Raw genomic sequence first — 24,327 nt, 5'->3', positions numbered from 1 at the left:
GGGAGGGCGGGGCCGGCGCGCGCCCCGCTCCCCGCGCAACGCGCATGCGCGGCGGCGGTGAGCGGACGCGAAGGGGAGCGCTTCCGGCAGGCGGCGGACGCGAAGGGGAGCGCTTCCGGCAGGTTGCGGACGCGAAGGGGAGCGCTTCCGGCAGGCGGCGGACGCGAAGGGGAGCGCTTCCGGCAGGTTGCGGACGCGAAGGGGAGCGCTTCCGGCAGGCGGCGGACGCGAAGGGGAGCGCTTCCGGCAGGTTGCGGACGCGAAGGGGAGCGCTTCCGGCAGGTTGCGGACGCGAAGGGGAGCGCTTCCGGCAGGCGGCGGCGGCTTGCCCGGGAGTGGAAGCGGCCGGTACGGTGGCCGGGGGGCGCCTAGGGGTGCTGGGGGGGGCTGTGGGGCAGCGGGGGGGGCCCAGGGGTGCCGGGGGGGGCTGTGGGGGGCCCCCATGGGTGCAGGGCACTGTGGGGGGGGTCCATGGCTCTGGGAGGCTTTTGGGGGGGCCCATGGGTGCTGGGGGGGCCCATGGGTGCGGGGGGGGGCTTGGAGTCTGTGGGCACGGGGGGGCCCGTGGGTGCTGGGGGGGCCCTGGGTGCCGGAGGGGTGTCGCGGGGGGGGGGCAAGGACACAGGTGATTACGGGGGGAGCTCGGGGGGGTTGGGGAGCTCGGGGGGGTTGAGGGGGGTCAGGGTGGTGGGGGGCACCCACGGGCGCAGGCGGGGGGTCCCACGGGTGCCCCCCCCCCCCGCAGGCCCCCCCGGGGCCATGGTGGTGCCGGCGCTGGAGCCCCCCCCCGCCATGGTGGCCGACGTGGTGTTCGTGGTGGAGGGCACCGCCAACCTGGGCCCCCACTTCGAGGCCCTGCGCAAGCACTACCTGCTGCCCGCCATCGAGTGAGCCCCCCCGCGGAACCGGGACCCCCCCCCACGAGATGGGACCCCCCCGGAGCCCTGGGACCCCCCGAAACCTGGGACCCCCCAAAACCCCAGGAGACCCCCAAAACTGTGCCACCCCCCCAAACCCTTCCCCTGCTCAAGCACTACCTGCTGCCCGCCATCGAGTGAGCCCCCCCCCGTGGAAACAGGACCCCCCGGAGCCCTCGGGACCCCCCCGAAACCCGGGACCCCCCCAAAACCCCGGGAGACCCCCAAACTGTGCCACCCCCCCCCAAAGCCTCTCCCCTGCGCAAGCAGTATCTGCTGCCCGCCATCGAGTGAGCCCCCCCTGCGAAAAATGCCCCCCCCCGAGAAATGGGACCCCCCCGGAGCCTGGGGAACCCCCCAAAAGCTCGGGAGACCCCCCCAAACTCTGCCACCCCCCCAAACTTTGGGGATCCCCCCAAAATCGCCGGGGACCCCCTGAAGCTTTCAGCCCTCCCCAAATATTTGTTTTTCTCAGAGTTTAGACACCCCCCCAAATCCAAGGGGCCCCCCCCAAATCCAAGGGGCCCCCCCAAATCCAAGGGGCCCCCCCAAATCCAAGGGGGCCCCCCCAAACTTTGGGCCCCCCCCCAAACCACCGCCGTCTCCCGCAGGTACTTCAACGGGGGGCCCCCGGCCGAGACCGACTTCGGCGGCGACGTGAGTGACCGGGGGGGGGCGGGGGGGCTCCCTGGGGCGGGGTGACACCCCCGCGGGGTGTTGTGTCACCCGGCGTCACCCGCAGTTGGGGGGTACGCGGTATAGCCTGGGGGTGTTCAACGCGGTCGACTGTGCCCCCGAGTCCTCCGCGCAGAGCCCCGCGCCCCGCGTCACGGTGTTTCCCCGTGGGTGGTGTGTCACCTGGTGTCACCTGGCGTCCCATGGTGTCACCCGCAGTCCGGGGGTACGCAGTCCAGCCTGGGGGTGTTCAACGCGGTGGACTGTGCCAAGTCTTCCGCACAGAGCACCGCGCCTCCTGCGTCGCGGGGAGACGCCCCCGCGGGTGATGTTCCCTGTCGGGGTGTTGTGTCACCCGGTGTCCTGCGGTGTCACCCGCAGTTCGGGGGTACGCAGTTCAGCCTCGGGGTGTTCAACACGGTAGACTGTTCCCCCCGAGTCCTCTGCGCAGAGCCCCGCACCCCCGCGTCGTGGGGTGACGCCCTCGTGGGGGGTGTTCCCCAGCGGGTGTTGTGTCACCCGGTGTCACCCGCAGTTCGGGGGTACGCAGTACAGCCTGGTGGTGTTCAACGCGGTCGACTGTGCCCCCGAGTCCTACGTGCAGAGCCACGCACACCCGCGTTGGGGGGTGACGCCCTCGTGGGGGGTGTTCCTCAGCGGGGTGTTGTGTCACCCGCAGTTCGGGGGTACGCAGTACAGCCTGGTGGTGTTCAACGCGGTCGACTGTGCCCCCCGAGTCCTACGTGCAGAGCCACGCGCCCACCAGCAGCGCCCACGAGTTCCTCACCTGGCTCGACCGCGTGCAGTGAGCGTCCGGGGGGGCACCCGGGGGTGGGGGGCACCCATGGGTGCGGGGGGGGGGCAGCCAGACCGCCCTGGGGGGCACCTTTGGGGGTGCTGGGACGGGGTAGGGGGGACCCTGAGGTGCAGCAGAATGGGGTGGGGGGCACCCGGGGGGGGTGTTTCAGGGCGGGGGGCACCCAGGGGGGCGGCAGGGTGGGGGTCTGGGGGGGGTTTCGGGGTGGGGGGCTCCCTGGGGGGGTGTTTCAGGGTGGGGGGGCACCCAGGGGGGCGGCAGGGTGGGGGTCTGGGGGGGGGTTCGGGGTGGGGGGCTCCCTGGGGGGGTGTTTCAGGGTGGGGGGGCACCCAGGGGGGCGGCAGGGTGGGGGTCTGGGGGGGGGTTCGGGGTGGGGGCACCCGGGGGGGTGTTTCAGGGTGGGGGGGCACCCGGGGGGGCGGCAGGGTGGGGGTCTGGGGGGGGGTTCGGGGTGGGGGGCTCCCTGGGGGGGTGTTTCAGGGTGGGGGGGCACCCAGGGGGGCGGCAGGGTGGGGTCTGGGGGGGGGTTCGGGGTGGGGGGCTCCCTGGGGGGGTGTTTCAGGGTGGGGGGGCACCCAGGGGGGCGGCAGGGTGGGGGTCTGGGGGGGGGGTTCGGGGTGGGGGGCTCCCTGGGGGGTGTTTCAGGGCGGGGGGGCACCCTGGGGGGTGGCAGGGTGGGGGTCCGGGGGGGTTTCGGGGTGGGGGGCTCCCTGGGGGGGTGTTTCAGGGCGGGGGGGGCACCTGGGGGTTGATGGGGGGGTTGGGGGGGGGTTGGGGGGGGGCACCCAAAAGCGCATCGAACTACCCCGATTTGGCGGGGGGGGGGGCACCCAAAAAGGCAGCAGAATGGGGGCGTTCGGGGCCGGGGGGGCCGGGACTCGCCGGGGGGGGGGGCACAGGGGGCCGGACGCCTGGGCCCCTCCCCCCTCACCCCCCCCGTGCCCCCCCCAGGTTCGTGGGCGGGGGGGGCGAGAGCTGCAGCCTCATCGCCGAGGGGCTCAGCACGGCCCTGCAGCTCTTCGACGACTTCAAGAAGATGCGGGAGCAGATGTGAGCGGCCCCCCCGGACCCCCCCCACCCTAGGGTGCCCCCCCCCACCCTAGGGTGGCCCCCCCCAACCTCCCCAACCCCCCCCGTGCCCCGCTTTGCCCCAAAACGCTGCCCTTTGCGCCCGGGTTTTTGGGCTCGGGGGGGTCCCCTGGGTGCCCCCCACTCCTGGGTGCCCCCCACGTCCCCCTGGACCCCCTGGGGGGGGTCTCTAGGGTGCCCCCCAGCCCCCTGGGTGCCCCCCATGTTCCCTTGACCCCCCCTCGGGTGCCCCCCACGTCCCTGTGGGCCACCCATGGGTGCTCCACCCTCCTGGGAGTCTCCAGGGTGCCCCCCGCCCCCCTGGACGCCCCCCTGGCCCCCCCAGGTGCCCTCCAGCCCCCCCCCCGAGCCCCCCGGGTGCCCCCCACCCCCCCAACCCCCATGGACCCCCCCAGCCCCCCCAGCAGCCCCCCCGCGCCCCCCCCGCAGCGGCCCCACCCACAAGGTGTGCGTGCTGGTGTGCACCTCGCCTCAGCCCCCCCGAGCCCCCCGGGTGCCCCCCACCCCCCCCCACCCCCATGGGTGCCCCCAGCCCCCCCAGCAGCCCCCCCGCGCCCCCCCCGCAGCGGCCCCACCCACAAGGTGTGCGTGCTGGTGTGCACCTCGCCCCGGCCCCCCCGAGCCCCCCGGGTGCCCCCCACCCCCCCAACCCCCATGGGTGCCCCCAGCCCCCCCAGGACCCCCAGCAGCCCCCCCGCGCCCCCCCCGCAGCGGCCCCACCCACAAGGTGTGCGTGCTGGTGTGCAACTCGCCGCCGTACCTGCTGCCGGCGGTGGAGAGCACCACGTACTGCGGCTGCAGCACCGAGAGCCTGGCGCAGCGCATCGGCGAGGTGGGCGGGGGGGGCACGCCGGGGACCCCCCCCCGGGACGCCTGGGCCCTTCCCGGGACGCCTGGGCCCTTCCCCACACGCCTGGGACATCCCCGGACGCCTGGGCCCCCCCACGTGCGCTTGGGACCTCCCGCACGCCAGGGCCACACCCCCCCCCCCGGGATGCCTGGGTTCCCCCCACGCGCCTGGGCCCCCCCCCCGGACACCAGGGCCCCCACCCAGACGTCTGGGTTCCCCTGGACGCCTGGGTCCCCTCCCGGACTCCTGGGCCCCTCCCCGTGTGCCTGGGACCCCCGGACACCTGGGACCCCCCCCCCCACCGCACGCCTGGGACACCCCGGACGCCTGGGCCCCCCCGCCCGGATGCCAGGGCCCTTCCCACAGATGCCTGGGTCCTTTCTTAGACGCCTGGGCCCCCCCGGACGCCTGGGCCCCTGCCCCAGGGCACCCCACCCACCTGGGACCACAGTGGGGGGCGGAATGGGGGGCTGATGGGTGCTCAGCAGGGAGGGGTTTGGGGTGGGGGGAGCCCCGGACGCCTGGGCCCCCTGGGGACTCCTGGGCCCCCTGGGGACGCCTGGGCCCCCCCCCCGCAGCGGGGGATCCACTTCTCGGTGGTGGCGCGGCGGGGGGAGGCGGCGGCGGGGGGTGCCCGGACGCCTGGGCCCCGCGGGGACGCGACGGTGGGGGGGTGCCCGGACGCCTGGGCCCCGTGGGGACTCCTGGGCCCCCTGGGGACGCCTGGGCCCCCCCCCCCCGCAGCGGGGGATCCACTTCTCGGTGGTGGCGCGGCGGGGGGACGCGACGGTGGGGGGGTGCCCGGACGCCTGGGCCCCGTGGGGACTCCTGGGCCCCCTGGGGACGCCTGGGCCCCCCCCCCCCGCAGCGGGGGATCCACTTCTCGGTGGTGGCGCCGTGGGGGGAGGTGGCGGCGGGGGGTGCCCGGACGCCTGGGCCCCGCGGGGACGCGACGGTGGGGGGGTGCCCGGACGCCTGGGCCCCGTGGGGACGCCTGGGCCCCCTGGGGACGCCTGGGCCCCCCCCCCGGCAGCGGGGGATCCACTTCTCGGTGGTGGCGCGGCGGCGGGGGGTGCCCGGACGCCTGGGCCCCGCGGGGACGCGGCCTGGGCCCCGCGGGGACGCGACGGTGGGGGGGTGCCCGGACGCCTGGGCCCCGTGGGGACTCCTGGGCCCCCTGGGACGCCTGGGCCCCCCCCCCCCCCCGCAGCGGGGGGATCCACTTCTCGGTGGTGGCGCAGCGGGGGGAGGTGGCGGCGGGGGGTGCCCGGACGCCTGGGCCCCGCAGGGACGCGACGGTGGGGGGGGTGCCCGGACGCCTGGGCCCCGTGGGGACTCCTGGGCCCCCTGGGGACGCCTGGGCCCCCCCCCGCAGCGGGGGATCCACTTCTCGGTGGTGGCGCCGTGGGGGGAGGCGGCGGCGGGGGGTGCCCGGACGCCTGGGCCCCATGGGGGGGGACGCGACGGTGGGGGGGTGCCCGGACGCCTGGGCCCCGTGGGGACTCCTGGGCCCCCTGGGGACGCCTGGGCCCCCCCCCGCAGCGGGGGATCCACTTCTCGGTGGTGGCGCGGCGGCGGGGGGTGCCCGGACGCCTGGGCCCCGCGGGGACGCGACGGTGGGGGGGTGCCCGGACGCCTGGGCCCCCTGGGGACGCCTGGGCCCCCCCCCCCGCAGCGGGGGATCCACTTCTCGGTGGTGGCGCGGCGGGGGGAGGCGGCGGCGGGGGGTGCCCGGACGCCTGGGCCCCGCGGGGACGCGACGGTGGGGGGGTGCCCGGACGCCTGGGCCCCCTGGGGACGCCTGGGCCCCCCCCCCGCAGCGGGGATCCACTTCTCGGTGGTGGCGCCGTGGGGGGAGCGGTGGCGGGGGGTGCCCGGACGCCTGGGCCCCGCGGGGACGCGACGGTGGGGGGCTGCCCGGACGCCTGGGCCCCGTGGGGACTCCTGGGCCCCCTGGGGACGCCTGGGCCCCCCCCCGCAGCGGGGGATCCACTTCTCGGTGGTGGCGCCGCGGAAGCTGCCGGCGCTGCGCGCCCTCTTCGACAAGGCCGGCCCGGGGGGCTGCTGGAGGCGCAGCCCAAGGACTACGGCCAGGACCCCCGGCACCTGGTGCTCATCCGCGGCGTCGCCCTGCCCGGTGCGGCCCCCCCCCGGGGGGGGGGATTGGGGGGCGTCGGAGTGGGATTAGGGGGGTTTGGAGGGGGATTGGGGGGTTTGGAGGGGGATTGGGGGGGTTGGGGGAGGGATTGGGGGGCTTTGGAGGGGGATTAGGGGGATTTAGGGAGGGATTGGGGGGCTTTGGGGGGATTAGGGGGTCTGGGGGAGGGATTGGGGGGCTTTGGAGGGGGATTGGGGGGCTTTGGAGGCGGGTTAGGGGGTTTGGAGGGGGATTAGGGGGCTGGGGGAGGGATTGGGGGCTTTGGAGGGGATTAGGGGGCTGGGGGAGGGATTGGGGCTGGGGGAGGGATTGGGGGGCTTTGGAGGGGGGTTAGGGGGTTTGGAGGAGGATTAGAGTGGGATTAGGGGGGTTTGGAGGGGGATTGGGGGATTTGGAGGGGGATTGGGGGGCTTTGGAGGGGGTTAGGGGGGTTGGGGGAGGGATCGGGGGCTTTGGAAGGGGATTAGGGGGCTGGGGGAGGGATTGGGGGGGTCCAGGGAGGATTGGGGGGCTTCGGGGAGGGTTAGGGAGGGATTATGATCTTTGGAGAGGAATTAGGAGGATTTAGGGAGGAATTAGGGGAATCCAGAGAGAAATAAGGGGGATTTAGGGAGCGATTAGGTCTCCTGGAGGGGATTAGAGAGATTTGGAGAAGGACTGGGAGAGAATTTGGAAGGAATTAGGGTCTTTGGAGGGGTATTAGAGGGATTCGGAGAGGAATTAGGAGGATTTAGGGAAGGATTGGGTGTCCTGGAGAGGGATTAGGGGGTTTGCACAGGGATTGGGGAGATTTGGAGAGAGATCAGGGGAGATTTGGGGAGGGATTGGAGGTTTTGGAGGGGGATTAGGGGGATTCAGAGAGCGATTGGGGGGTGCAGAGGAGGATGGGGGGTTGGGGAGGGATTAGGAGGGATTTGGGGGAGATTTGGATTTACGGAAGACTTGGAGGGGGATTAGAGGGGATGGGGGGGATTCGGGGAGAGATTTGGGGGGATTAGGGGGAGATTGGAGGAGTTTGGGGGGATTAGGGAGGATTTGGGGGGATTTGGAGGGGTTGGGGGGGATTGGGGGGGAATTTGGGCAATTTGGGGCAATTAAGTCCGATTTGCAGCGGGTTTGGGGGGGGATTTGCGGGGGGGTCTCACCCCCCTCACCCCCCCTCATCCCCCCCCCCCGCAGTGGGCAGCGCCGCCGGCTCCGGCCCCCCCCAGCCCAAGCAGCCCCCCGCCGCCCCCCAGCTGCCCCCCGCCGCCCCCCAGCTGCCGCCGGCCCCCCCGCAGCCGCTGCCCCCCGTCTCCCAGCCCTACCAGGTGGGTCCCGCCGCGGGGGGGGGGTCGGGGGGGCCCCCCCCGCCCGCTGACCCCCCCGCCCCCCCCAGGGCCCCCCCCCGGGACCCTCAACGCGGCCCAGGCCGCCGCCCAGTCGGCCGTGGAGGCCGCCAAGAACCAGAAGAGCCTGGCCGGGCGCTGTGAGTACGGGGGGGGGGCATTTGGGGGGGGTCCCCCCCCAATTTGGGGGGGTCCTTGGGCCATTTTGGGGGTGTTTTTACCATTTTGGGGGGCTTTGGGCCCTTTTGGGGGTGTTTGGGCTGTTTCAGGGGGCTTCGTATTGAGGGGGGGCTCCCATTTAGGGGTGACCCCCCCTTTCGGAGCATTCACCCATTTTGGGGGGCTCCCCATTTTGGGGGGTCTTCACTCCTTTTTGGGGGTCTTTGGGCCATTTTGGGGGTGTTTTGGTCATTTTGGGGGGGGTTGGCCATTTTGGGGAGGTTCATTCATTTTGGGGGGGGCTTTGTTTTGGGGGAGTGCTCCCATTTGGGGTGACCCCCCATTTGGGGGTATTCACCCATTTTGGGGGGTCTTCCCCCCTTTTGGGGGTCTTTGGGGTCCTTTGGGGGGGGCCTTGGGCCATTTGGGGGGGGGTTTGCCATTTTGGGGGGGGGGTTGGCCATTTTGGGGGGGTTCATTCATTTTGGGGGGGGGCTTTGTATTTCGGAGGTGCTCCCATTTGGGGGTGACCCCCCCTGTTTTGGGGCAATCCCCCTTTTGGGGGGTCTCCCCCCCATTTTGGGGGTCCTGTCCCCATTTTGGGGGGGTCTTTTTCCCCACTTGGGGGGTTCTCCCCCCCATTTGGGGGTCTTTTGGCCATTTTGGGGCTCCTCCCCCCATTTGGGGGGGGTGCATTGGGGGGCTCCCCTTGGGGGTGACCCCCCCTGTTTTGACCCCCCCCCCATTCCGGGGGTCCCGCAGCAGCTGGGGGGGGGGACACACGGGGGGCTGGGACACCCCCTGACCCCCCCCGTGTCCCCCCCCCAGTCCCGGCGCTGCCCCCCCTGCAGCCCCCCTTCAGCCAGGCGCCGGCCCCCGCCCTGCCCGCCGGCCCCCCCCTGGCCCCCTGGCCCCCAAGCTGCCCGGCGCCCCCCCCGGCCCCCCCGGCGCCGCCCTGCTGCCCCCCGGCCCCGCGCAGCCCCCCGCCCCCCCCGGCGGCCCCCCCATGGTGCGTAGCTGGGGGGGGGAATCGGGGAGGGGGGCACTGTGGGGACCCCCATGGGGCACCTATGGGGCTGGGGGGGTCATGGGGGGGTCGGGTCACCCAGGGGACCCCCCACGGGGCATCTATGGGGCTGGGGGGGGGCTGGGGGGGCCCAGGGGGTCCTATGGGTGCAGGTGGGATCGGGGGGGTCCCCACACCCATGGGGGGGGCACAGCGGGTGGGGGGGGTCCCTGTGGGTGCGGGGGGGATTGGGGGGGTCCCCGCACCCATGGGGGGGCACAGCGGGGTGGGGGGGTCCCTATGGGTGCAGGGGAGAGTCAGGGGGTCTCTGGGTGTTTTGGGGGGGGTCCCTATGGGTGCGGGGGTCAGGGGGGTCTCTGGGTGTTTTGGGGGGTCCCTATGGGTGCGGGGGGGGATCGGAGGGTCTCTGGGTGTTTGGGGGGGGTCCCTATGGGTGCAGGGGGTGGGGGGTCTCTGGGTGTTTTGGGGGGTCCCTATGGGTGTTGGGGGGTCAGGGGGGTCTCTGGGTGTTTGGGGGGGTCCCTATGGGGGCGGGGGGGTCAGGGGGGTCTCTGGCTGTTTGGGGGGCCCTATGGGTGGGGGTGGGGGGGGTCTCTGGGTGTTTGGGGGGCCCCTATGGGTGCAGGGGGGTGGGGGGGGTCTCTGGGTGTTTGGGGGGGTCCTATGGGTGCGGGGGGGGACCAGGGGGTCTCTGGGTGTTGGGGGGGGTCCCTATGGGTGCGGGGGGGGATCGCAGGGTCTCTGGGTGTTTGGGGGGGGTCCCTATGGGTGCAGGGGGGTGGGGGGTCTCTGGGTGTTTTGGGGGTGTCCCTATGGGTGCGGGGGGGTCCCCGCGGGCGCCCTGACGCCCCTCCCAGGCCAGCGGGGGCCCCCCAGCTCCGGGGCCCCCCCGGCCGCCGCCCCCCCGCTGGGGGCCGCCCCCCCCTCGCCGGGGCCCAGCAGTCGGTGAGCAACAAGGTGCTGGCGTGGAGCGGGGTGCTGGAGTGGCAGGAGGTGAGGGGGGCCAGGGGGGCACCCATGGGTGCTGGGGGGGTCCATGGGGTCTGGGGGGACATGGGGTCCGGGGGGGCTGGCGTGGAGCGGGGTGCTGGAGTGGCAGGAGGGAGGGGGGCCGGGGGGGCACCCATGGGTGCTGGGGGGGTCCATGGGGTCTAGGGGGGTCCGGGGGGGTCTGGGGGGTTCCGGGGGGGCTGGTGTGGAGCGGGGTGCTGGAGTGGCAGGAGGTGAGGGGGGGCTGGGGGGGCACCTGTGGGTGCTGGGGGTCCAGGGGGGTCTGGGGGGGTCTGGGGGGGACATGGGGGTCCGGAGGGGGTGTCGGGGGGTCTGGGGGGGCCAGAGGGGACGTGGGGGGGCCGAGGGGGTGTCGGGGGGTCTGGGGAGGCTGGAGTGGACATGGGGGGTCTGAGGGGGTGTCGGGGCATCTGGGGGGGGGCGGAGAGGACGTGGGGGGTCCGAGGGGGGGTCCCGGCACCCCCCAACCCCTCCGCCCCCCCCCAGAAACCCAAGCCGGCCTCGGTGGACTCCAGCACCAAGCTGACGCGGTCGCTGCCCTGCCAGGTCTACGTGAACCCCGGGGAGAACCTGTGAGTGGGGGGGGGCCGGGGGGCGGGGGGGGTCGGGGCACCCCCCGGTGTCCCCCAGCGTCCCCCAGTGTCCCCCAGTGTCACCCCCGTCCTCCCTCCCCCCAGGAAAACGGACCAGTGGCCGCAGAAGCTCATCATGCAGCTCATCCCGCAGCAGCTCCTGGTGAGCGGGGGGGGGGGGGACAGGGGGGGCAGAGCCCCGTTTTGGGGGGTCCTTGACCCCTTTGGGGGGCTTGGGGGTCCCCACAAACCCTTTTTAGGTGGTTTTGGGGTCTGCTTACCCCCCGATAAGATTTGGGGGGTTCTTGACCGCTTTTGGGGGGTTTGGGGTCTCCATGAACCCTCTTAGGTGGGTTCGAGGTCTCCATCTTCACCCCAGTAGGTTTTGGGGGGTCTTTGACCCCTTTTGGGGGGGTTTTGGGGTCTCCATGAACCTTTTAGGTGGGTTTGGGGTCTATTTCCCACCCCCCAATATGTTTTGGGGGTCTTTGACCCCTTTGGGGGGGTTTTGGGGTCTCCATGAACCCCTTCAGGTGGGTTTGGGGTCTCTTTCCACCTCCCGATAAGTTTTGGGGGGTCTTTGACCCCTTTTGGAGGGGGGGGTTGGGGTCTCCATGAACCCTTTTAGGTGGCTCCAAGGTCTCCGTCATCTCTGATGGGTTCTGGGGGGTCTTTGACCCTTTTGGGGGGGTTTTGGGGTCTCCATGAACCCTTTCAGGTGGGTTTGGGGTGTCTTTCCACCCCCGATAGGTTTTGGGGGGGTCTTTGACCCCTTTTGGGGGGGTTTTGGGGTCTCCATGAACCCTTTCAGGTGGGTTTGGGGTGTCTTTCCACCCCCGATAAGTTTTGGGGGGTCTTTGACCCCTTTTGGGGGGGGTTTTGGGGTCTCCATGAACCCTTTAGGTTGATTCAAGGTCTCTCTTATTTCTGATGGGTTCTGGGGGGTCTTTGACCCCTTTGGGGGGTTTTGGGGTCTCCATGAACCCCTTCAGGTGGGTTTGGGTCTCTTTCCACCCCTGATAGGTTTTGGGGGGTCTTTGACCCCTTTTGGGGGGTTTTGGGGGTCTCCATGAACCCCTTTAGGTTGATTCAAGGTCTCTCTTATTTCTGATGGGTTCTGGGGGGTCTTTGACCCCTTTGGGGGGGTTTTGGGGTCTCCATGAACCCCTTCAGGTGGGTTTGGGGTCTCTTTCTGCCCCCGATAGGTTTTGGGGGGTCTTTGACCCCTTTGGGGGGTTTTGGGGTCTCCATGAACCCCTTCAGGTGGGTTTGGGGTCTCTTTCTGCCCCTGATAGGTTTTGGGGGGGGGTCTTTGACCCTTTGGGGGGTTTTGGGTCTCCATGAACCCCTTCAGGTGGGTTGGGGTCTTTTCCCACCCCTGACAGGTTTTGGGGGGTCTTTGACCGGTTGGGGGAGGTTTTGGGGTTTCCATGAACCCATTGAGGTGGCTCCAAGGTCTCTCTTATTTCTGATGGGTTCTGGGGGGTCTTTGACCCCTTTTGGGGGGGTTTTGGGGTCTCCAGGAACCCATTGAGGTGGCTCCAAGGTCTCCATCCCCCCCGACAGCTCTGGGGCTCTGCTCGTCGCCCCGGGGTGGCCTCGGGGACCGGGGGGGGGGGGGGTCCCCGGCCCCGGAGGAGGGGGGGCTGGGGGCGCCGCTGACCCCCCCGTGTCCCCGTGTCCCCCCCAGACCACGCTGGGGCCCCTGTTCAGGAACTCGCGCATGGTGCAGTCCACTTCACCAACAAGGACCTGGAGTCGCTCAAGGGGCTCTACCGCATCATGGGCAACGGCTTCGTAAGCCCCCGCATGTCCCCGTGTCCCACGTGTCCCCTCGGGTCCCCCCATGTCCCCCCGTGTCCCCCGGGTCCCCCCAAGTCCCTTCCATGGCCCCTCAGGTCCCCCCAAAGCCACCGCTGGTGGCCCCGGCCCCCGCTCGGTCCCCCAGCTCCACCGTGGTGGGGACGGCGGCCCGGTGGCCCCGACCTGCGTGCGTGTCCCCGTGTCCCCAAGCTGTGTGTGTGGCCCCTGTGTGTGTCCCCAAGCCCGTGTGCACGTCCCTGTGTCCCCAAGCGCATGTTTGTGTCCCGTGTGTGTGTCCCCAACCCCATGTGTGTGTCCCCAAGCTTGTGTGCGTGTCCCCAAGCCCGTGTGCGCGTCCCCATGTCCTTGACCCCGTGTGCGTGTCCCCGACCCCGTGTGCGTGTCCCCTGCGCGTGTCCCCGAGCCGCGTGTGTGTCCCCAAGCCCGTGTGCACGTCCCCGTGTCCCCAAGCACATGTTTGTGTCCCGTGTGCGTGTCCCCAACCCCATGTGCGTGTCCCCAAGCTTGTGTGCGTGTCCCCAAGCCCGTGTGCGCGTCCCCATGTCCTTGACCCCGTGTGCGTGTCCCCAACCCCGTGTGCGTGTCCCCTGTGCATGTCCCCGAGCCGCGTGTGTGTCCCCAAGCGCGTGTGCACGTCCCCGTGTCCCCAAGCGCATGTTTGTGTCCCGTGTGCGTGTCCCCAAGCCCGTGTGCACTTCCCCGTGTCCCCAAGCCCGTGTGCGTGTCCCCAAGCACGTGTGTGTGTGTCCCCATGTCCCCAAGCCATGTGCATGTGCTCAAGCCCATACGCATGTCCCCGTGTCCCCGAGCCCGTGTGCGTGTCCCCAAGCCTGTGTGCGTGTCCCCATGTCCCCAAGCCCGTGTGCACGTCCCCAAGCCCGTGTGCGTGTCCCCAAGCACGTGTGTGTGTCCCCATGTCCCCAAACCGTGTGCATGTGCTCAAGCCCATACGCATGTCCCCGTGTCCCCGAGCCCGTGTGCGTGTCCCCAAGCCTGTGTGCGTGTCCCCATGTCCCCAAGCCCGTGTGCACGTCCCCAAGCCCGTGTGCGTGTCCCCAAGCACGTGTGTGTGTCCCCATGTCCCCAAACCGTGTGCATGTGCTCAAGCCCATACGCATGTCCCCGTGTCCCCGAGCCCGTGTGCGTGTCCCCAAGCCTGTGTGCGTGTCCCCATGTCCCCAAGCCCGTGTGCACGTCCCCAAGCCCGTGTGCGTGTCCCCAAGCACGTGTGTGTGTCCCCATGTCCCCAAACCGTGTGCATGTGCTCAAGCCCATACGCATGTCCCCGTGTCCCCGACCCCGTGTGCATGTCCCCAAGCCTGTGTGCGTGTCCCCATGTCCCCAAGCCCGTGTGCACGTCCCCGTGTCCTTGACCCCGTGTGCGTGTCCCCAACCCCGTGTGCATGTCCCCATGTCCCCAACCCCATGTGGACGTCCCCAACCCCGTGTCCCCGCAGTGACGGTGTCCCCGTGTCCCCATGTCCCCAGGCGGGCTGCGTGCACTTCCCGCACACGGCGCCCTGCGAGGTGCCGCTCCCCGTGTCCCTCACCCCACGTGTGTCGTGTCCTTCACCCCGTGAGCGTGTCCCCAACCCCGTGAGCGTGTCCCCAACCCCGTGTCCCTGCAGTGATGGTGTCCCCGTGTCCCCATGTCCCCAGGCGGGCTGCGTGCACTTCCCGCACACGGCGCCCTGCGAGGTGCCGCTCCCCGTGTCCCTCACCCCACGTGTGTCGTGTCCCCAACCCCGTGAGCGTGTCCCCAAGCCCGTGTGGATGTCCCCGTGTCCCCAGGCCCCGCGGTGACGGTGTCCCTGTCCCCCCAGGCGGGCTGCGTGCACTTCCCGCACACGGCGCCCTGCGAGGTGCCCGTCCCCGTGTCCCTCACCCCACGTGTGTCGTGTCCTTCACCCCGTGGCCGTGTTCCTCACCCCGTGAGCGTGTCCCCAACCCCGTGTCCCCGCAGTGACGGTGTCCCTGTGTCCCTGTCCCCCCAGGCGGGCTGCGTGCACTTCCCGCACACGGTGCCCTGCAAGGTGCCCGTCCCCGAGCCATGGCCACGTCCCTCACCCCGTGAGCGTGTCCCCAACCCCGTGAGCGTGTCCCCAAGCCCGTGTGGATGTCCCCGTGTCCCCAGGCCCCGCGGTGACGGTGTCCCTGTCCCCCCAGGCAGGCTGCGTGCACTTCCCGCACACGGCGCCCTGCGAGGTGCCGCTCCCCGTGTCCCTCACCCCACGTGTGTCGTGTCCTTCACCCCGTGAGCGTGTCCCCAACCCCGTGAGCGTGTCCCCAAGCCCGTGAGCGTGTCCCCAACCCCGTGTCCCCGCAGTGACGGTGTCCCCGTGTCCCCATGTCCCCAGGCGGGCTGCGTGCACTTCCCGCACACGGCGCCCTGCGAGGTGCGGGTGCTCATGCTGCTCTACTCCTCCAAGAAGAAGATCTTCATGGGCCTCATCCCCTACGACCAGAGCGGCTTCGTCAACGGCATCCGCCAGGTCATCACCAACCACAAGCAGGTCCAGCAGCAGAAGATCGAGCAGCAGCGCGGCGTAAGGCACCCGCGCCCCCACCCCGGGGTGCCCACACAGCCCCCGGGGCACCCACGCACACCCCGGGGCACCCATGGGCCCCCTGGGGCACCCACACATCTCCCTGGGGCACCCAGAGCCCCCCTGGGGCACCCACACAGCTCCCTGGGGTGCCCACGGGCCCCTGGGGCACCCACACACACCCTGGGGCACCCACGGGCCCCCTGGGGCACCCACACACCCCCTGGAGCTCCCACACAGCTCCCTGGGGTGCCCACGGGCCCCCCGGGGCACCCACACATCTCCCCAGGGCACCCACGCACACCCTGGGGTGCCCACACAGCTCCCAGGGCGCCCACGGGCCCCCCGGGGCACCCACGCACACCCCGGGGCACCCATGGGCCCCCCAGGGCACCCACACATCTCCCTGGGGCACCCACAGGCCCCCCAGGGCACCCACACATCTCCCCAGGGCACCCACGCACACCTCGGGGCACCCACAGGCCCCCCGGGGCACCCACACATCTCCCTGGGGCACCCAGAGCCCCCCTGGGGCACCCACACAGCTCCCAGGGCGCCCACGGGCCCCCCGGGGCACCCACACATCTCCCCAGGGCACCCACGCACACCTCGGGGCACCCACGGGCCCCCCGGGCACCCACACATCTCCCTGGGGCACCCAGAGCCCCCCCTGGGGCACCCACACAGCTCCCTGGGATGCCCACGGGCCCCTGGGGCACCCACGCACACCCCGGGGCACCCACGGGCCCCCTGGGCACCCACACACCCCCCGGGGCACCCACACAGTTCCCTGGGTTGCCCACAGGCCCCGGGGCACCCACGCACCCCCCGGGGCACCCACACACCCCCCGGGGCACCCACACAGTTCCCTGGGGTGCCCACACAGCTCCCAGGGCACCCACGGGCCCCCCAGGGCACCCACACATCTCCCTGGGGCACCCAGAGCCCCCCTGGGGCACCCACACAGCTCCCTGGGGTGCCCACGGCCCCTGGGGCACCCACGCACACCCCGGGGCACCCACAGGCCCCCCGGGGCACCCACACATCTCCCTGGGGTGCCCACACAGCTCCCAGGGCACCCACGGCCCCCAGGGCACCCACACATCTCCCTGGGGCACCCAGAGCCCCCCTGGGGCACCCACACAGCTCCCTGGGGTGCCCACGGGCCCCTGGGGCACCCACGCACACCCCGGGGCACCCACACACCCCCCGGGGCACCCACACAGTTCCCTGGGGTGCCCACACAGCTCCCAGGGCACCCACGGGCCCCCCAGGGCACCCACACATCTCCCTGGGGCACCCAGAGCCCCCCGGGGCACCCAGAGCCCCCCCGGGGCACCTACATGTCTCCCTGGGGCACCCACCACACCCCAGTGCACCCACACACCCCCGTGGGGCACCCAGAGCCTCTGTGGGGCACCCAGAGCACCCCCAGGGCACCCAGAGCCCCCCCCCAAGATGCCCAGCTCCCCCCCAGCCCCATTTGGGGCACCCAGGGCACCCCCCAAGGCACCCACACACCCCCTAGGGCACCCAGAGCCCCCCCAGGGCCCCCGGGGTCACCCTAGAGGACACCCAGAGCCCCCCAGGGTACCCAGAGCCCCCCCAAGACACCCAGCTCCCCCCCAGCCCCCCCCCAGCCCCATTTGGGGCACCCAGGGCACCCCCCAGGGCACCCAGACCCCCCCTGGGGCACCCAGGACCCCCCCCCCGGGGTGCTACCTACACCCAATGCCCCCCCCCCACGGGTTCCCCTCACCCACGGGCCCCCCCAACACACCCATCGCCCCCCCGCCGGACCCCCAACCCCCCCCCCCAACCCCTCCCCACACCCCCTTGGGGGGGTCTCCGCAGCCACCCCAGCACCCCCAGGGGCTCCCCCACCCCAGCGTCTCCCATCACCCACCATAGGGTGGTGGGGGGGGTGTCCTGGGACCCCCCACCCTAATTTTGCCCCCCCCCCCCCCCCCCAGCTGGGGGCCTCGGCGGCGGTGCCCGGTGCCTCCTTCCTGCCCAAGCAGCCCGGCGCCCTCCCCGTGGCTGGGGGGGTGCAGCCCCAGGTAAGGGGGGGGGGAGCACCCCGAACGGGGCGGGGGGGGCGCTGGGGGCCCCCCCGGCTCACCCCGGGGTGCCCCCCCCCGCCCCCCGTGTCGCCCAGATGCCGGGGCAGCAGGTGAGCCCGGGCCTGGCCGTCGGCATCATGGAGGAGCAGCAGCGGCAGCAGAGCCTGGTGGGGGGCCGGGGGGGGGGTCTGGGGGGGGCCCTGGGGCTTGGGGGGGGTCTGGGGGGGCCCTGGCCCTGGGGGAGGGGGGCTAGGAGGAGGGTCTGGGGGGATTTGGGGGGTTTTAAGGGGGGATTTGGGCACCCCTCGGGGGTCTGGGCCTCGGGGGGGGGGCCCTGGGCCGGGGGGGGCTAGGAGGAGGGTCTGGGGGGGATTTGGGGGGGTTTAAGGGGGGATTTGGGCACCCCTCGGGGGTCTGGGGGGGGCCCTGGGCCTCGGGGGGGGGGCCCCTGGGCCGGGGGGGGGTTAGGAGGAGGGTCTGGGGGGGATTTGGGGGGTTTAGGGGGGATTTGGGGGCCCTGGGGGGGGTCTGGAGCCCGGTGGGGATTTGGGGGGTGATCTGGGGGGGCCCTGGGGGGGATCTGGGGGGGGCTAGGGGAGATTTGGAGTCCCCTCGGGGCTCTGGGGGGGGGTCTGGGGGGACCCTGGGGGGGACTTGGGGGAGCCTGGGGCTAGTGGGGGGGCCTGGGGGGTTGGGGGGGCCCTGGAGGGGATTTGGGGACCCCTCAGGGCCCTGGGAGGGGCCTGGGGGGGCTCTGGGGCTTGGGGGGGGCCCTGGGCCTGGTGCGGGGCTGGGGGGGGGGGGTCGGGGGGGGTCGGGGGCACCTTGGGGGGGGCTTTGGGGGGGGCTTAGGAGGCCTTTGGGGACCCCTCAGGCCCTCAGAGGGGGCTTTGGGGGTCCCCAGGCCTGGAGGAGGGGGGGGGCTCCATTTTGGGGGGGGTCCCTGCCCCCCCCCAACCGCCCCCCCCCCCCCCCAGCTGCAGCTGCGGGCGCAGCAGCAGGCAGCTGCCGGGCAGCAGCCGCCCTCGGCCCCCCCGGCCCCCCCGGCCCCCCCCGCCGGCGCCGCCGCCCCCCCGTCGGCGCCCCCCCCGCCGGCCCCCCCGGCCCCGGGGCCCCCCCCGGCCCCCGGGCCCCCCCCCGGGGGCAGCCAGCCCGGGGGGGCCCTGCTGCGCCCCCAGAACCCCGGCGCCAACCCGCAGCTCCGCAGCCTCCTGCTCAGCCAGCAGCCGGTGAGCGGGGGGGGGGGGGGGGCAAATTACGGGGGGGGGGACACGTTTTTTGGGGGGGGGGGGGAGAGCTCCAGGGAGACCCCCAAAATTTGGGGGGGGGCCCGAGACCGTGGGGTTGTGGGTGCCCCGAATCTCTGCCTGCTGCGGGGGGGCCGTAGGGTGTCCCTGGTGGCTGGGGGGGGTATCGGGGGGCAATAACCCCCCCCAAATGGGTGGCTGGGGGGGTCTTGGGGGGCAATAACCCCCCCCAGGGGTAATGGGGGGGTATCGGGGGGCAATAACCCCCCCCAAATGGGTGGCTGGGGGGTCCTGGGGGCAATAACCCCCCCGTGGGTGAGGGGGGGGTATCGGGGGGCAATAACCCCCCCCAAATGGGTGGCTGGGGGGTCCTGGGGGCAATAACCCCCTCCAAGGGTGCTGGGGGGGGGTATCAGGGGGGCAATAACCCCCCCAGATTGGTGGCTGGGGGTGTCTTGGGGGGCAATAACCCCCTCCAAGGGTGATGGGGGGGTGTCAGGGGGCAATAACCCCCCCCAAATGGGTGTCGGGGGGGGGTCCTGGGGGCAATAACTCCCCCCAAATGGGTGTCGGGGGGGTCTCGGGGGGCAATAACCCCCCAGGCCGGGGGGGGGGATGTCCCCGTGCCCCCCCCCGGCGGTGACGCGGCCGTGTCCCCGCAGCCGCAGGGGGGGGTCCCCCCCCCGCAGCAGCCCCTGCACCACCTGCAGCCCCCGGCGCAGCCCCCCTCCTGCCCCACCAGGCCCTGGGCCAGGGGCAGCTGCCCCTCCTGCACCCCCCCCCGGGGCAGGCCTGGCCCGCGCAGCTGGGCCCCCGGCCCCCCCTCGCAGGTGAGTCCCCCCCCGCGACCCCCCCGCGACCCCCCCGCACCGCCCCGGGACCCCCAACTGCCCCGGGACCCCCCCAAACTGCCCCTGCTGCACCCCCCCCCCCCCGGGGCAGGCCTGGCCCGCGCAGCTGGGCCCCCGGCCCCCCCTCGCAGGTGAGTCCCCCCCCGCGACCCCCCCCGCATCGCCCCGGGAACCCCCCCAGACTGTCCTGGGACCCCCAAACCTGCCCCTGGGACCCCCAGATCCCCCCTGGGGACCCCCAACCCCCCCTCCAGGACCCCCAAACCTGCCCCTGGGACCCCAGATCCCCCCTGGGGACCCCCAAACCTGCCCCTGGGGCACCCTGGACCCCCAGACCCCCCAGGACCCCCCAAACCTCCCCCTGCTGCACCCAGGGACCCCCAGCCCCCCCCGGGGACCCGCAGACCTGCCCCTGGGACCCTGAGATCCCCCTGGGGACCCCAGACCCCCATGGGACCCCCAAACCTGTCCCTGGGGCACCTGGGGACCCCCAAAACCCCCTGTGACCCCCAAACCTGCCCCTGGGACCCAGACCCCCCCCCCGGGCCCCTAAACCTGCCCCTGGGACCCCCAGACACTCCCTGGGGACCCCCGAACCTGCCCCTGGGTCTCCCAGGGACCCCCAGACCCCCCTGGGACCCCCCCCAAACCTGCCTCTGGGGCACCTGGGGCCCCCAGACCCCCATGGGACCCCCCAAACATGCCCCTGGGACCCCCAGATACCCCCTGGGGACCCCCAGACCCCCATGGGACCCCCCAAACCTCCCCCTGGGACCCCCAGACCCCCATGGGATCCCCCAAACCTCCCCCTGGGACCCCCAGATACCCCCTGGGGACCCCCAGACCCCCATGGGACCCCCCAAACCTGCCCCTGGGACCCCCAGATCCCCCCTGGGGACCCCCAGACCCCCATGGGACCCCCCAAACCTGCCCCTGGGGCACCCAGGGACCCCCAGACACCCCTGGGACCCCCCAAACCTGCCCCTGGGGCACCCGGGGCCCCCAGACCCCCATGGGACCCCCCAAACCTCCCCCTGGGACCCCCAGATACCCCCTGGGGACCCCCAGACCCCCCTGGGACCCCCCAAACCTCCCCTGGGACCCCCAGATACCCCCTGGGGACCCCCAGACCCCCCTCCAGGACCCCCAAACCTCCCCCTGGGGCACCCAGGGACCCCCAGACACCCCTGGGACCCCCCAAACCTCCCCCTGGGGCACCCAGGGACCCCCAGACACCCCTGGGACCCCCCAAACCTACCCCTGGGGCACCCGGGGCCCCCCCTGACCCCCCTCTCCCCCCCCAGGCCAGATGCTGCTGCCCCCCGGCCCGCGGGGCCCCGTGCCCCAGGGGGGGCTGCAGCCGGTGCAGGCGCCCAGCGTCATGGAGGAGGACATCCTCATGGACCTCATCTAGGGTGGCCCCCCGGGCCCCCCCCCGCCGCCGGACCCCCCCAGACCCCCCCGGCGCTCAATAAACTGCTCGCACACACCCCCCCCCCGGCTCCCGCCTCGTCCCCCGCCGCGGGGGGGGGGGGGGCCACCGAGGTCCCCACTGCGGGTGGTGGGACGTGCGGGGGGCCGGGGTGGTCCCCAGGGTGGGGGGCATGGGGGGGGCAGGACATCTGGGTCCCCAAGGTGGGGGGGGCTCCAAGGTGGGGGGCACAGGGGGGGCAGGACACCGGGGTCCCCAAAGTGGGGATCTCGGGGGGGGGGTCCCGGACGCCAGGGCCCCACGGCAGGTATCTCGGGGGGGGGGTCCCGGACGCCAGGGCCCCACGGCAGGTATCTCGGGGGGGGGGGGGGTCCCGGACGCCAGGGCCCCACAGCAGGTATCTCGGGGGGGGGGGTCCCGGACGCCAGGGCCCCACGGCAGGTATCTCGGGGGGGGGGGGTCCCGGACGCCAGGGCCCCACGGCAGGTATCTCGGGGGGGGGGGTCCCGGACGCCAGGGCCCCACGGCAGGTATCTCGGGGGGGGGGGTCCCGGACACCAGGGCCCCACGGCAGGTATCTCGGGGGGGGGGGTCCCGGACGCCAGGGCCCCACGGCAGGTATCTTGGGGGGGTTCCCGGACGCCAGGGCCCCACGGCAGGTATCTCGGGGGGGTCCCGGACGCCAGGGCCCCACGGCAGGTATCTCGGGGGGGGGGGTCCCGGACGCCAGGGCCCCACAGCAGGTATCTCGGGGGGGGTCCCGGACGCCAGGGCCCCACGGCAGGTATCTCGGGGGGGGTCCCGGATGCCAGGGCCCCACGGCAGGTATCTCGGGGGGGGTCCCGGATGCCAGGGCCCACGGCAGGTATCTCGGGGGGGGGGGTCCCGGATGCCAGGGCCCCACAGCAGGTATCTCGGGGCGGGGGGGGTCCCGGACGCCAGGGCCCCACAGCAGGATTCCCGGACGCCAGGGCCCCACGGCAGGTATCTCGGGGGGGTCCCGGACGCCAGGGCCCCACAGCAGGTATCTCGGGGGGGGGGTCCCGGATGCCAGGGCCCCACGGCAGGTATCTCGGGGGGGGGGGGGTCCCGGACGCCAGGGCCCCACGGCAGGTATCTCGGGGCGGGGGGGGTCCCGGACGCCAGGGCCCCACAGCAGGCATCTCAGAGGCTTCCCGGACGCCAGGGCCCCCCGCAACGGAGCGGGAGGGGGGGTCCCGCTTTATTGGGGGGCGAAGCCGGCGGGGGCTCCGCAGAAGGCGGGCCCCAGGCCGGCGACGGTGCAGTCGGCGGTGGCCATGGGGCAGCGGGCGCAGCGGCAGCTCAGGGCCACGGGGACGGCGACGGCGGGGTCCGCGCCGGGGGGGCACCCGGGCAGCGCCAGGCGCTCGTAGCGCAGAGCCCCATAGCCGCAGGCCGCCTGCGCCGGGGCCCCCAGCGGGCTGCGGTACACGGGCTCCTGGGGGGGGACACGGGGGGGGGGGACGGGGACACGGGTGACGGCGGGGCCACCGGTGCGGCGTCACGGAGATGGGACCCGCCAAGAGCAATGTGGACCTCCAGGACCCACCATGGACCCCCATGTCCCTCCATGTCCCCCATGTCCCCCCATGTCCCTCCATGTCCCCCATGTCCCTCCATGTCCCTCCATGTCCCCCCATGTCCCTCCATGTCCCCCATGTCCCTCCATGTCCCTCCATGTCCCCCCATGTCCCCCATGTCCCTCCATGTCCCTCCATGTCCCCCCATGTCCTCCCATGTCCCTCTCCATGTCCCTCCATGTCCCCCATGTCCCTCCATGTCCCCCATGTCCCCCACCTCCGCCCTCCATGTCCCCATGTCCCCCATGTCCCCCATGTCCCTCCATGTCCCTCCATGTCCCCCCATGTCCCCCATGTCCCTCCATGTCCCTCCATGTCCCCCCATGTCCCCCATGTCCCTCCATGTCCCTCCATGTCCCTCCATGTCCCCCCATGTCCCTCCATGTCCCTCCATGTCCCTCCATGTCCCCCATGTCCCCCCATGTCCCTCCATGTCCCTCCATGTCCCCCATGTCCCCCCATGTCCCCCATGTCCCTCCATGTCCCCCATGTCCCCCCATGTCCCTCATGTCCCTCCATGTCCCCCCATGTCCCTCCATGTCCCCCATGTCCCCCATGTCCCCCATGTCCCTCCATGTCCCTCCATGTCCCCCCATATCCCCCATGTCCCCCCATGTCCCCCCATGTCCCTCCATGTCCCTCCATGTCCCCCCATGTCCCCCATGTCCCTCCGTGTCCCCCATGTCCCCCATGTCCCTCCATGTCCCCCATGTCCCCCCATGTCCCCCATGTCCCTCCATGTCCCCCATGTCCCCCATGTCCCTCCATGTCCCCCCATGTCCCCCCATGTCCCTCCATGTCCCCCATGTCCCCCATGTCCCTCCATGTCCCCCCATGTCCCCCATGTCCCCCATGTCCCCCATGTCCCTCCATGTCCCCCATGTCCCCCATGTCCCTCCATGTCCCTCCATGTCCCCATGTCCCCCATGTCCCCCATGTCCCCCATGTCCCCCATGTCCCCCATGTCCCTCCATGTCCCCCATGTCCCCCATGTCCCCCATGTCCCTCCATGTCCCCCCATGTCCCCCATGTCCCCCATGTCCCTCCATGTCCCTCCATGTCCCCCATGTCCCCCATGTCCCTCCATGTCCCCCTCATGTCCCCCATGTCCCCCATGTCCCCCATGTCCCCCCATGTCCCCCATGTCCCCCCATGTCCCTCCCATCCCCTCCATGTCCCCCATGTCCCCCATGTCCCCCATGTCCCTCCATGTCCTTTCCAGGTCCCCCATGTCCCCCCATGTCCCCCATGTCCCCATGTCCCCCATGTCCCCCCATGTCCCCCCACCCCCCCGTGTCCCCCCCGTGTCCCCCCCGTGTCCCTACCCGGGTGCGGCAGTAGCCCCCGCAGGCCGTCGTGGTCACGGCCAGGCACTGGGGACACTCGTCCTTCTCGGCCGCCACCGTCACGTTGACGGGGCGACACGGGGGGCGCCCGGGGGGGACCCCCAGGGCCGCCGGGACCCCCAGCGGGACCCCCAGCGGGACCCCCAGGGCTGTGGGGCCCCCCCGGCCCCCCCGGCCCCCAGCAGGGCCACCAGCACCAGCACCTGGGGCAGAGGGAGCGGGTTGGGGGCCCCATGGACGCCCCATGGATGCCCCATGGTTGTCCCATGGATGCCCCATTGCAGCCCCATAGTTGCCCCATGGTTGCTTTATGGTTGCCCCATGGATGCCCCATCATTGGCCCATGGATGCCCCGTGGTTGCCCCATGGATCCCCCTTCGATGGCCCATGGATGCCCCATGGATCCCCCTTGGATGCCCCATATTTGCTCCATGGATGCCCCATGGTAGCCCCATAGATCCCCTTGGTTGCCCCTTGATTGTCCCATGATTGCCCCATGGATCCCCATGGTCGCCCCATAGTTGCTCCATGGATCCCCCATTGCAGCCCCATAGTTGCCCCATGGATGCCCCATAGTTGCCCCATGGATCCCCCATGGTTGCCCCATAGTTGGCCCATGGCTCCCCCATGGATGTTCTATGGTTGCCCCATGGTAGCCCCATAGTTGCCCCATGGATGCCCCATGGTTGTCCCATAGTTGCCCCACTGCAGCCCCATGGTTGTCCCATGGATGCCCCATTGCAGCCCCATAGTTGCCCCATGGATCCCCCATGGATGTCCCATGGTTGCCCCATGGATGCCCCATTGCAGCCCC

General features: G+C 72.5%; 2 protein-coding genes across 2 annotated transcripts; one reads left to right on the top strand and one right to left on the bottom strand.

The window, feature by feature from the left end:
* LOC135326662 (mediator of RNA polymerase II transcription subunit 25-like) lies at positions 1-20,580 on the top strand. The gene is given in 25 exon segments (XM_064504473.1): positions 1-348; positions 746-887; positions 1,529-1,574; positions 2,128-2,190; positions 2,330-2,397; positions 3,361-3,459; positions 4,210-4,330; positions 6,330-6,396; positions 6,399-6,485; positions 7,686-7,816; positions 7,885-7,974; positions 8,822-9,002; positions 9,878-9,954; positions 9,957-10,013; positions 10,518-10,603; positions 10,709-10,766; positions 12,294-12,333; positions 12,336-12,400; positions 14,785-14,973; positions 16,947-17,033; positions 17,132-17,203; positions 18,014-18,265; positions 18,946-19,265; positions 19,509-19,636; positions 20,439-20,580. Coding segments are annotated over 25 exon segments (2,940 nt in total). The 5' UTR covers positions 1-44; the 3' UTR covers positions 20,549-20,580.
* Positions 20,581-21,788: 1,208 nt separating this feature from the next.
* Positions 21,789-23,716, bottom strand: LOC135326661 (lutropin subunit beta; the record flags this gene model as incomplete). The annotated part of the gene is made up of 2 exons (XM_064504471.1): positions 21,789-22,025; positions 23,493-23,716. Coding segments are annotated over 2 exons (461 nt in total), but the record flags the coding sequence as incomplete, so codon positions are not given.
* Between the last annotated feature and the right edge of the window lie 611 nt (positions 23,717-24,327).

Source organism: Dromaius novaehollandiae, unplaced genomic scaffold (assembly GCF_036370855.1).
Source record: "Dromaius novaehollandiae isolate bDroNov1 unplaced genomic scaffold, bDroNov1.hap1 HAP1_SCAFFOLD_214, whole genome shotgun sequence".
Classification (NCBI taxonomy): domain Eukaryota; kingdom Metazoa; phylum Chordata; class Aves; order Casuariiformes; family Dromaiidae; genus Dromaius; species Dromaius novaehollandiae.
The sequence above is the reverse complement of the archived record's forward strand: the minus strand, read 5'-3'. Positions and strand labels throughout refer to the sequence as shown.